General features: G+C 43.0%; 1 protein-coding gene across 1 annotated transcript in view; it reads left to right on the top strand.

Moving 5' to 3' along the window:
* The window catches only part of LOC129696081 (oxidation resistance protein 1-like), a 147,361-nt gene that overhangs the window by 76,479 nt on the left and 57,596 nt on the right, over positions 1 to 13,286 (top strand). The window contains exon 7 of the mRNA XM_055633489.1: positions 2,035 to 2,203. Coding sequence (XP_055489464.1) covers positions 2,035 to 2,203 — 169 coding nt within the window. The remainder of the gene's footprint in view (positions 1 to 2,034; positions 2,204 to 13,286) is intronic.

The following is a 13,286-nucleotide window of genomic DNA, read 5'->3' on the forward strand; positions in this document are numbered from 1 at the left end:
GGAGGATGCTATGAAAATGCAAGGTGACTTGGACAGGTTGGGTGAGTGGGTAGATGCAGTTTAATGTGGATAAATGTGAGGTTATCCACTTTGGTAACAAAAACAGGAAGACAGATTATTATCTAAATTGTGTCAAGTTGGGAAAAGGGGAAGTACAATTGGATCTGGGGGTTCTTGTTCATCAGTCAATGAAAGTAGCATGCAGGCACAGTAGGCAGTGAAGAAAGCAAATGGCATGTTGGCCTATATAACAAGAGGAGTTGAGTATAGGAGCAAAGAGGTCCTTCTGCAGTTGTACAGGACCTTAGTGTGCAGTTTTGGTCCCCTAATTTGAGGAAGGACATTCTTGCTATTGAGGGAGTGCAGCGTAGGCTTACAAGGTTAATTCCCGGGATGGCAGAAAACATGTTCTCGATTCTGGGGGAGTCCAGGACCAGGGGCCACAGTTTAAGAATAGGGGTAAGCTATTTAGAATGAGGTGAGGAAACACTTTTTCCACACAAAGAGTTGTGAGTCTGTGGAATTCTCTGCCTCAGAGGGCAGTGGAGGCTGGTTCTCTGGATACTTTCAAGAGAGAGAGCTAGATAGAGCTCTTAAAGATAGCGCAGTCAGGGGATATGGGGAGAAGGCAGGAACGGGGTACTGATTGGGGATGAATGGTGGTGCTGGCTCAAAGTGCCGAATGGCCTACCCCTGCACGTATTATCTATTACAATAAATAGCCTATAATACTATTATCTAATTTTCAATCTTTTATAGGCGTTGCATAAAACACTGTAAATTAAGGGGCTGCCCCACTTGGGCGACCTAATCCGCGAGTTCTGGCGAGGTTGCCCTCAATACATACTCGCAATTTGGTACACACGAGGTTGTAGGAGGTCTTTGTAACTCTCCTTCATGCTCGAGAGTGGTCGCTGTGTACTCGAGGCCCAATCTAGGTCGCAGCGTATTTTTCAACATGTTGAAAAATGCCCGCGAGTAAAAATGGAAAAAATCAATACTTTTTTTACTTGTAGGTTTAGTCGTAGTAGTTCGTAGTAGATCGGCATGTTAGTCGTAGGTAATCGAGGGTAGTCGAAGGTAGTCGGAGATAGTTTTCATCATCGTCGAAGGGAGGTCGAACGAGTTCGAAGGAGGTCGTCTTCACTCTCCACTATTCGGTATCCAATTTTCCCGATGCTAGTCGAAGCTAGTCTTCAACATAGTCGAAGGAGGTGGAAGGAGGTTGAAGGAGGTCTTCTACATAGTCGAAGGAGGTCTTCAACATGATAGTGAAGAAAGCTAATGGAATGTTGGCCTTCATTACAAGAGGATTTCAGTATAGGAGTAAAGAGGTTCTTCTGCAGTCGCATAGGGCTCTGGTGAGACCTCAACTGGAGTATTGTGTATATTTTTGGTCTCCTAATTTGAGGAAGGACATCTTTGTGATTGAGGCAGTGCAGCGTAGGTTCACGAGATTGATCCCTGGGATGGCGGGACTGTCATATGAGGAAAGATTGAAAAGACTAGGCTTGTATTCACTGGAGTTTAGAAGAATGAGGGGGGGTCTTATAGAAACATATAAAATTATAAAAGGACTGGACAAGCTAGATGCAGGAAAAATGTTCCCAATGTTGGGCGAGTCCAGAACCAGGGGCCACAGTCTTAGAATAAAGGGGAGATCATTTAAGACTGAGGTGAGAAAAAATGTTTTCACCCAGAGAGCTGTGAATTTATGGAATTCCCTGCCACAGAGGGCAGTGGAGACCAAATCACTGGATGGATTTAAGAGAGAGTTAGATAGAGCTCTCTTCAAACTCTCTTAAACTCTTCTAAACTCGCCAATTAGGTCGCCCAAGTGGGACAGCCCCTGTAAGCACTTCCTTCCTGAAGCTAAACTAATCACGTGTTAGAGTCTAAAAATAGTACCTCTTTCCCTTTTCAAGAATTCCCAAATCTTGCATTCAATGAAGCTGCAAGCTGTGCACTCCAACAAAAATTTTGATCTTAAAAACAAAAGGGATTAATTATTATGTATGTAACATTGTATTTCAGGCAATATTGTACCAAAGGAGAGAAGACGACATCGATCTCACAAATTTTTATGCCTGAGAGTTGGGAAGCCAATGAGGAAGACATTTGTGTCTGTAGCAAGTGCATCCATGCAACAGTATGCCCAGAGAGACAGGAAACACGAGTATTGGTTTGCAGTGCCACATGAACGGTGAGTCTATTAACTTTGGACGTTTTATTCTCTGGTAGAAGTGGCAATCTGACAGGTGCATAGTGGAAATTTTAACTAAGCTAACAGTCCATTTGGTTACCATTGTTCCTTGGTAATATCCTCTGATGTGTGTATGAAACACAAAGTGCTGGAATAACTCAGCAGGTCTTAAGGCATAAGTGATAGGAGCAGAATTAGGCCATACAGCCTATCAAGTCTGCTCCGCCATTCAATCATGGCTAATCTATCTCTCCCTCCTAACCCCATTCTCCTACCATCTCCCATTAACCCCTGACACCTGTACTAATCAAGAATCTATCTCTGCCTTAAATATATCTATTGACTTGGCCTCCACAGCCTTCTGTGGCAAAGAATTCCTCCTCATCTTCCTTAAGGAACGTCCTTTAATTCTGAGGCTGTGACCTCTGGTCCGAGACTCTCCCTCTTTTGGAAACATCCTCTTTACATCCACTCTACCCAAGCCTTTCACTATTCGTGATGGCAGGATTCGTCAGGCAGCATCTGTGGAGGGAATGGATAGGCAATGTTTTGGGTAGAGACTCTTCTTCAGACTGACTGTTGGGAGCAGGACAATGCCTTGCAAGTGATAGGTGACGTTTTCAGCTTGAGACCCTTCATCCATTCTGAAGAAGGGTCTCGACCCAAAATATCATCGGTCTGAAGAAGGGTCTCCACCCGAAACGTCACCCATTGCTTCTCTCCAGAGATGCTGCCTGACCCGCTGAGTTACTCCTGCATTTTGTGTCTACCTTCGATTTAAACCAGCATCTGTAGTTCTTTCCCACAGATGAGGGGTGTTTGATTAACAGATAGGTGGACAAAGGCAAGAGATAAAAACTGGGCCTGTCCTACTTAGGCATTTTTTTGTTTTTTTCGCCGACTGACGGCGACTGTCACAGTCCTGGCAGGTCGCCGAAAAACCGGTGACTGGACACCCCCCCCCCCACCTTACGACAACCCAACACATAGTCGACGTCAAGCGACCCAATCGTCGCAACCTACGGCAACCTACGACCTGACAAGCGACAACCAAAGTCAACCTACGCTCACCCGCAACAAGTTACGACAAGCAACGACTCTGTCTGCGGCAACTGAAGACAATTCAGTCTTCAGTCAGGTGACAACCAACGTCACCTGGCAACAACCTGCGTCATCCTGGCGACAACCTACAACAGCACCTACGACAGGAGAAGACAAGCTACGTCAAGTCCACAGTCGCTGAAAAGTTTTGAACATTTCAAAATCCAGCGTGGACCAGAAAAACGTTACGACTCTTTAGGTGACTTGAGGAGACGACTCACGACCATACAGGCATTAACCTCGCGTAGTCGCCGATAAAATCGTCTGAGTGGGACGGGCATAAGGGTGTCAGATAAGGAGAGGAGTGAAATGAAAAGCCAGTGGGGAATTTTTGTATGTTCCTGATGATTTAGGATGAAATTCTCTTTTATTTTAATAGATTGGTGCAAATTAAAAGACCTTCTACCCTCTCTTGCCAACATTAAAAGTGTACTGTTTATTACAACCATGCGAATTGTTCACTTTCTACATTGACTATCCTAAGTGAACAGATTATCTGTAATTTTGTTGCATAAGTAGTAATCACCAGTTGGAAATATTTAAATTCAGCTGAATGTTACCAAAGTTTCAGTCCAGTTAGAAATTAACAAATATTCATTAGTTTTATTCGTCTAACATTAAATTGTCTTTAAAATCATGCACTAAAATGCTGTCTGGGAACCTGCACAGCTTGTTTCAGTGCCATCTGTGCATGATTTTCATGAGGACAACTCATGATGTTTTAGCCAATACCTCTCATTAAGTGTGTGCAATTTTACAAACCAGTGCATCCATTGCAACAAACCAATGTAAATTGACATAATAAAATAGTTAGGGGGCCAGAAGGAGGTCAATAGGCCTTTCACGTCCATGCCAACTCATTAGTTTCACCCACTGGCCCTTTCTCCGTAGCCTTGCAAATATTTCCTCATCACAGATTTATCATACACTAGACTAAGTGGGACCCGTTAGGTCCCAGCATCACACGGTAAGGCTGGTCCCCCAACGGAATATTCCATCTCTCCACCAATTCCAATATTGGTCGCCAGTGGGGGGGGTTTCTGGAGCACTATTATGGATGCTGTGGGCTGAAGGGACTGTTTTCCAGAGTGCTAGTATTGATATTTGGGCCGAATGGATTCTTGAGCTGGTGGCTCAGTCACTCAAGCCTGTTGTGCTGGCAGCTCATTCACTCACGGCTGGTGGGCCGGCAGTTGACTCATGGCTATTCCTTTAAATTCCATTTCAAGCAGGGTGCAAGGCCACCAAATTCAAGTGCAGTGCAGGGTGCAAGGCCACCAAATTCAAGTGCAGTTTCATACCATTTCAAGCAGGGTGCAAGGCCACTAAAGACAGCGAGTCGTGACCTCTCCCTCCTCCATCTTGCAGAGACTGAGCCACGCCCACACTTCTGGGTTTTGTAGTCCCTCCCCCCACCCACCAGAAGAGGCATGGCCTTCATGGCGTGATTGACAGAAGAGAGAATCTCAACATTTTTTAAACACTAATAACACTTTTATTTTTTATCGATGGGAAAAATTCTCGGCACCTGATGAGCGGAGGGGGACACTGAGTAAGAAAAATCACAGTCGTACGTGGTAGTGTTTTTTCTAAAATCAATATAAACCGCAAACAGGAAGTGGTCAAGATTAGACTTTTCATTATATAGAAGGCAAGGCAACTTTAATTAGGCAAGGCAACTTTAATTAGGCAACACAGGCAACACAGCTTTAGCATTTCCAAACCAAAGACAACACAGCTTTAGAATTTCCAAACTATATTTTCAAACAACATTAAGGGCACTGACTGGTCAGTAAAACCACACACAGTTTAGTAGACATGTGTTCAGTGCTATTCACAGCTCAGACTGAGAGACATGACCCTCTCGCTCCCCCATCTTGCAGCGACTGACTGAGACACGCAACACTTCTGGGTTTTATAGTCCCTCCAGAAGGGGCGTGGCTTTCAGGAGAGAGAATCTCAACATTTTTAAAACACTAATAACTCTTTTATTTTTAATCGTTGGGAAAACTCCTCATGTCCTGCGCAGCGGAGGGGGCCTCTGAGTAAGATGGCCAAAATCACAGTCGTAAGTGGCAGCGTTTTTTATAAATCAATATACAGAACAACAGGAAGTGGTCAAGATCAGACTTTTAGTAATATAGATAAATGCTCAGCCCAAGGAGAACGGAACATGACTTGCAGTTCCATTGCTTTTCTGATTATGATCTCTGCGTTACCCACCACCAAGTTTGCGCAGAGCACTATGCACATAGCAAGATGGTTAAGTCTAAAGCTGAGCCACTGAGGCCCAGAGGTGGTGTTGCCATTCTTTACGAGTATTTGAGATTTCCTCCACTCCAAGTGAACAACAATTCATGAGGTTGGATGTATCCACTGAATTCAACATAGAAATATTAGGAAAGGCAGACAGAATGGACAAGGGTGAATGGTCAATGCCGTGTCATATTGATCTTGATTGCATATAATTGCCATGTTTGTATGATTTTGGTATTTACAATTTGGACAGGGGATACTGAGGTGGTTGATAACAATACCGGCAACATGAAACCTTTGACAGGCTGAGTACTTCGTTCTCTCTTTATCATTTGTTTATTTGTTATAACTCATGGGTAGCGAGCATTTATTGTATTACAGGTGGTAGGGTGTAATTTTTTTCTGACTCACTGGGGTGAGGGAACTATGACATTGCTGTGGTAAATGAATCAGCATAAAGTAATACAAAAATACATTTTCAACACTACCTGATGGGACAACTTGGAATTCACCACGCAAATGTTCCTGTATAATGTGAGATTATCCACAGATTAGAAGCTTACAAAGAACATTTCCCTGTTCCGACAAATGTTAGGATAGCTAATTTCAATGTTATAGATTGTTAGTGTCACCGTACTTCAAAAGCTTTGTACTTAATTTGCTACTAAATATCCAATTATGGTACAATAGGAAAACGTATTTATTCCACTGAAAATGGATTACACGTCCAGGAATATTAACCATTGTGCAGTATTGGGGTCTGAATTATTTGCTCTGTCCTTTTGAGGGCATATGAAATACTTCCTTGTTGACTTTTTTTCCGACTCAAGCTCTGACCAAATGATTCTGTTCCTCTACAGTCATTTAAATACAGTGTGCAGTTATTGCAATCAATTTTTTGATTTTTTTGTTTAAATGGTACCATAATAAGCTTTGCACATTAAGTCACTGAGACTGTATAAATCATATCATATTGTTTACTTTGTGTGTGTTTGATTTTCGCAACAAAATACTTCACATACTGGAAATCTGAGACAAAAACAGGAAACTCTGAAAGAAACTGAACTGCCTAGAGGTATCTGTAGAGAGGAACAGTTCTGGCAAACTGAAAAAAACAACTCTGCTTTTCTTGTTTGTTCTGCAGAATATTTTATTTATTTGGATGGAGTACTGGGTGGTTCAGTCTTTCCCTGTCCTTTCACCTCTAATTCTCATTTCTTGGTTAGATAGTTTGATGCTGCTCATTGATTTTGGTTTAAATATAGTAATGCAGGAATGGAAGTGATATCGACATTTTAAATGGAAACACCTCCTTTTGCTCTCCTGTTTCAAGTCGTGATCAATCAGAATGTTGCCTTCTAAGCTTAAGTGCTACAAATTTCCTTGGAAAAATGATATAATTTTACAGTGTAGGAGGCTAATCAATCTACCATTCTTGTGCCAACATTTAAAAAGAGCTACCCTTGCATTTCAGGTGATATCAATTTGCTGTTGTGTGGGAGGTAGACAATAGGTGCAGGAGTAGGCCATTCTGCCCTTCAAGCCAGCACCGCCATTCAATGTGATCATGACTGATCATCCCCAATCAGTACCAGACACCGCTATCTTTAAGAGCCCTATCCAGCTCTCTTGAAAGTATCCAGAGAACAGGCCTCCACTGCCCTCTGAGGCAGAGAATTCCACAGACTCACAACTCTCTGAGAGAAAAAGTGTTTCCTCATCTCCGTTCTAAATAGCTTACCCCTTATTCTTAAACTGTGGCCCCTGGTTCTGGACTCCCCCAACATCGGGAACATGTTTTCTGCTTCTCACGTGTCCAAACCCTTAACAATCTTATATGTTTCAATAAGATTCCCTCTCATCCTTCTAAATTCCAGAGTATACAAGCCCAACCGCTCCATTCTCTCAGCATATGAAATTCCCGCCATCCTGGGAATTAACCTTGTAAACCTACCCTACACTCCCTCAATAGCAAGAATGTCCTTCCTCAAATTAGGGAACCAATACTCTAGGTGTGGTCTCACTAGGTCCATGTACAACTGCAGAAGGACCTCTTTGCTCCTATACTCCTCTTATTATGAAGGCCAACATGGGTTCTAGGGGTTAGTGGGGAGTCAAGGGATATGGGGAGAAGGCAGGCACGGGTTAATGAGAATTAGATAGAGACCTAGGGGCTAGTGGAGTCGAGATATGGGGAGAAGACAGGCATGGGTTATTGATAGGGGACGATCAGCCATGATCACAATGAATGGCGGTGCTGGCTCGAAGGGCCGAATGTCCTCCTCCTGCACCTATTTACTATGTTTCTATGTAACATGGCATTCGCTTTCTTCACTGCCTGCCACTCACTGGGGTGAGGGAACTATGACATTGGTGTGGTAAATGAATCGGCATGAAGTAATACAAAAATACATTTTCAACAGCACATGATGGACAACTTGGAATTCACCACGCAAATGTTGCTCTACAATGTGAGATTATGCACAGATTCGAAGCTTACAAAGAACACTTCCCTGGTCCGACAAATGTTAGGATAGCTAATTTCAATGTTATAGATTGTTAGTGTCTCTGTACTTCAAAAGCTTTGTACTTAATTTGCTACTAAATATCCAATGTAATATGATACAATAGGAAAACATATTTATTCCACTGAAAATGGATTACACTTCCAGGAATATTAACCATTGTGCAGTATTGGGGTCTGAATTCTTTGCTCTGTTACTTTGAGGGCATATGAAATACTTTCTAGTTGACTTTTATTTCTGACTCAAGCTCTGACCAAATGATTCTGTTGCTCTACAGTCTTGTTTTTACTTTAAATACAGTGTGCATAGCTATTGCAATCAATTCTTTGGATTTGGAATTGCCCACATCTGATCCCTGTTTTATTTTGTCAATTGTCTTCTACCTGTCATATGGTTAGTAACGGTCTAGTCAGCGAAAATACATTCTCTCTTTTAATATGTCAGGCCCCCTCTAATTTTTAGTGTCGATATTGAAATTAACCGTAACATGTTTTGGTCTGAGAGAACAGCAATAATTTCTCTACTGTATCCATGTACCTGAAGTCCTTTATCAATAACACATTCTCGTAAATTTTCTTTGTACCCCCTTCAAGGTGCAGACATCCTTCTAAAGGGAACAACCCTGAATTAGACAGAAGTACATTAGAAATTTAGTCACATTGTGCTTGTAATGAATTTCTAGTGTACATTTATCACAAAATGGGTTTGCAACTTTACAGAGTTCCCAGAGCACAATTAAATTTAAAATTGATAATATCTGTACCTCTGATGTTCCCGAAACATGTATTTAAAAAAAATCAAATGATCATGGATAGTGACTATCCACATGCTGCACCCAGTGTGTGAAAATGATCACAGTTGTGGAGATACCATCCCACATAGGTTATTCAGAGGGAAACAGCTCTTATTAGCAGAGATCAACAACTACAGTTTGCAAAAAATGTAATTGAGAAACAACTACAGAAACGGGCCTTTTAACCCATCGAGTCTCCACTCATTTACACTATTCTTACCTTAATCGAATAACATTTTATTGGGATGTAATTTGCAGCGGAGGTCACTTCAGTCCGGAGAGTGGAAGATTGGCTAGAATTCATTTGGCAAGCCTGAATACATGCTATGCTCAAGGTTATCTCTCATTGTTAGTAATTTTGAGCACTTTAATGGTTGGACCCCCAGTATTGTAGGAGCAGATTGGTCAGAACCATGGACTTGTCACTGGAGCTACAAGAAGGATTCAGTAAATGGTGGAGCACTAAGCAGAGTTGATGAACAGAGAATTAGGGGTGCAAATGCATAGTTTCCTGAGAGTAGCAACAAAGATTGATCAGGTGGTGAGGAAGGCATCTGGCATGCTTTCTTTCATAGGTTGGAACATTTGTCACAACACACTAGTTAGACCAAACTTGGATTTATTGCATGCAGTCCTCCACACTGCAGGAAGGATGTAATAGCGTTGGAGTGAATGCAGAGGAGATTGGATGGGGGTATTGCCTGTAGTGAAGAACTTTTAGTCATGGGGAGAGATAAAATAAGCTGGGGATGATTTCCTGGGAGTGCAGGATGTGCTGAGGGGTGATCCGATAGAAGTGTATAAGATTAATGGAGGCATTGATGGGGTAGATTGACAAATGTTGTTTCCCTTCGTAGGAGTATTAATAATTGGACAAAAACAATGTACTGGAGGAGCTCAGCATGTCAGGCAGCATCAATGGAGGAAAATGAAAAGACAACACTCAGCTCATTAACATTTCACCTAGGCTTTTGAAAAGACAGGACAATTGCCATGTTTATCTTCATCTAACTATTTGACCCTTTATTGTCCTAAACTGATGACCCCAGAGACAACTGTGTTGCATCCTCTACCTTCATGGGGTTGGCACATAAGCTATCCCTCTGTCCTGGCTACATAGAAACAGAGAAACATAGAAAATAGGTGCAGGAGGAGGCCATTCGGCCCTTCAAGCCAGCACCGCCATTCATTGTGATCATGGCTGATCGTCCCCTATCAATAACCCATGCCTGCCTTCTCCCCATATCTCGACTCCACTATCCCCTAGAGCCCTATCTGACGCTCTCTTAAATCCATCCAGTGACTTGGCCTCCACTGCCCTCTGTGGCAGGGAATTCCATAAATTCACAACTCTCTGGGTGAAAAAGTTTTTTTCTCACCTCAGTCTTAAATGATCTCCCCTTTATTCTAAGACGGTGGCCCCTGGTTCTAGACTCGCCCAACATTGGGAACATTTTTCCTGCTTCTAGCTTATCCAGTCCTTTTATAATTTTATATGTTTCTATAAGATATCCCCCTCATCCTTCTAAACTCCAGTGAATACAAGCCTAGTCTTTTCAATCTTTCCTCATATGACAGTCCCGCCATCCCAGGGATCAATCTCGTGAACTGCCTCAATCACAAGGATGTCCTTCCTCAAATTAGGAGACCAAAACTGTGCACAATACTCCAGATGTGGTCTCACCAGAGCCCTATACAACTGCAGAAGAACCTCTTTACTCCTATACTGAAATCCTCTTGTTATGAAGGCCAACATTCCATTAGCTTTCTTCACTGCCTGCTGTACCTGTAAGCCAACTTTCAGTGACCAGTGTACAAGGACGCCCAGGTCTCGCTGCAGCTCCCCCTTACCTAACCTAACCCCATTGAGATAATAATCTGCCCCCTTGTTTTTGCTGCCAAAGTGGATAACCTCACATTTATCTATATTTTACTGCATCTGCCACGCATCTGCCCACTCACTCAACCTGTCCAGGTCACCCTGCAACCTCCTCACATCCTCTACACAGTTCACACTTCCACCTAGCTTTGTGTCATCCACAAACTTGCTAGTGTTGCTCCTAATCCCCTCTTCCAAATCATTAATATATATGGTAAACAGTTGCGGCCCCAACACAGAGCCTTGCGTCACTCCACTCGCCACTGCCTGCCATTCTGAAAAGGACCCGTTCACTCCTACTCTTTGCTTCTGGTCTGCCAACCAATTTTCTATCCATGTCAACACCCTACCCCCAATACCATGTGCTCTAATTTTAGTCACCAGTCTCCCGTGCGGGACCTTATCAAAGGCTTTCTGAAAGTCTAGATACACTACATCCACTGGCACCCCTTCATCCATTTTACTTGTCACATCCTCAAAAAATTCCAGAAGATTAGTCAAGCATGATTTCCCTTTCATAAATCCATGTTGACTTGGACTAATCCTTTTACTGCTATCCAGATGCCCCATTATTACCTCTTTAATAATTGACTCCAGCATCTTTCCCACTACCAAAGTCAGGCTAACTGGTCTGTAATTCCCCGTTTTCTCTCTCGCTCCTTTCTTGAAAAGTGGGATAACATTAGCTATCCTCCAATCCACAGGAACTGATCCTGAATCTATTGAACATTGGAAAATGATCACCAATGTGTCCACTATTTGTAGAGCCACCTCCCTGAGGACACTGGGATGCAGACCATCAGGCCCAGGGGATTTATCATCCTTCAGTCCCATTAGCCTACCCAATACTATTTCTCGCCTAATGAAAATTTCTTTCAGTTCCTCTACCCCCTTAGATCCTCTGTCCTCCAGTACATCTGGGAGATTGTTTGTGTCTTCGTTAGTGAAGACAGATCCGAAGTACCTATTCAACTCTTCTGCCATTTCCTTGTTGCCCATAATAATTTCACCCGTGTCTGCCTTCAAGGGACCCACATTTGACTTTGCTACTCTTTTTCCCTTCTGTCTTTTACTGTCCTTCTTTATATTCCTGGCCAGCTTCCCTTCGTACTTCATCTTTTCAGCCCGTATTGCCCGTTTTGTTTCCTTCTGTTGTCCTATGAAAGTTTCACAATCCTCTGGTTTCCGGCTACTCTTTGCTGTGTTATACATCTTTTCTTTTAGTTTTATTCTATCCCTAACTTCTCTTGTCTGCCACGGTTGCCTCCTACGCCCCTTAGAATCTTTCTTCCTTTTTGGAATGAAATTATTCTGCATCTTCCGGATTATGCCCAGAAATTCCTGCCATTGCTGTTCCACCGTCATTCCTGCTGGGATCCCTTTCCAGTCTACCTTGGCCAGCTCCCCTCTGATGCCTTCATAGTCCCCTTTGTTCAACTACATCACTGACACTTCCGATTTAACTATTCTGATACCGAAACTATTTCCGAGAACTAATCATATTATGATCACAACCTCCAAGTGGTTCCTTTACATCGAGTTCTCTTATCATATCTGGTTCATTGGACAACACTAAATCCAGAATTGCCTTTTCTCTGGTGGGCTCCATTACAAGCTGCTCTAAGAATCCATCTCGGAGGCATTCTACAAACTCTCTTTCTTGGGGTCCTGAACCAACTTGATTTTCCCAGTCTACCTGCATTTTGAAATCCCCCATCACCACAGTGGCTTTCCCTTTGTTACATACCAGTTTTAACTCCTGCTGCAACTTACACCCTACTTCCTGGCTACTATTTGGGGGTTTGTAGATAACACCAATTAGTGTCTTCTTGCCTTTCCAATTCCTCAACTCAATCCACAGTGACTCTACCTCGTCAGCCCATATGTCTTCCCTCTCAAGGGACTGAATTCCATCCCTCACCAGCAGAGCTACCCCCCCCTCCTCTGCCCACCTGCCTGTCCTTTCTATTGGATGTATAACCCTGAATATTAAGTTCTCAGGCTCGATCCTCCAGCAGCCACGTCTCAGTAATCCCCACAATGTCATATCGACCAACCTGTAACTGAGCCTCAAGCTCATCTACTTTACTTCTTATACTTCGCGCATTCATATACAATTCCTTACGCATCTCACCTTTCACATCGATCCCTATTACACTTGGCCATACTCACCTATCCCTTTGTGAGCTTCCTTTCCTGTTAATTCTGGGGTCATTAACCATCCCTTTATACTCTTTCCCTTTAACTCCATCCTCGACTATTCCAATTGATACTCCACCCCCCTTATTCAGTTTAAAACCACCCGTGCAGCAGTGGCAAAGCTGCCTGCCAGAATGCTGGTCCCCCACCTGTTAAGATGCAATCTGTCCCTTTTGTACAGTTCCCCCTTACTCCAAAACAGATCCCAGTGATCTAAGAATCTAAATCCCTGCCCCCTGCACCAGTTCCTCAGCCACACATTCAGGTCCCGTATCTCCCTTTTCCTGCTCTCGCCAGCTCGAGGAACTGGAAGCAAACCGGAGATAACAA

Source organism: Leucoraja erinacea, chromosome 4 (assembly GCF_028641065.1).
Source record: "Leucoraja erinacea ecotype New England chromosome 4, Leri_hhj_1, whole genome shotgun sequence".
Taxonomy (NCBI): Eukaryota; Metazoa; Chordata; class Chondrichthyes; order Rajiformes; family Rajidae; genus Leucoraja; species Leucoraja erinaceus.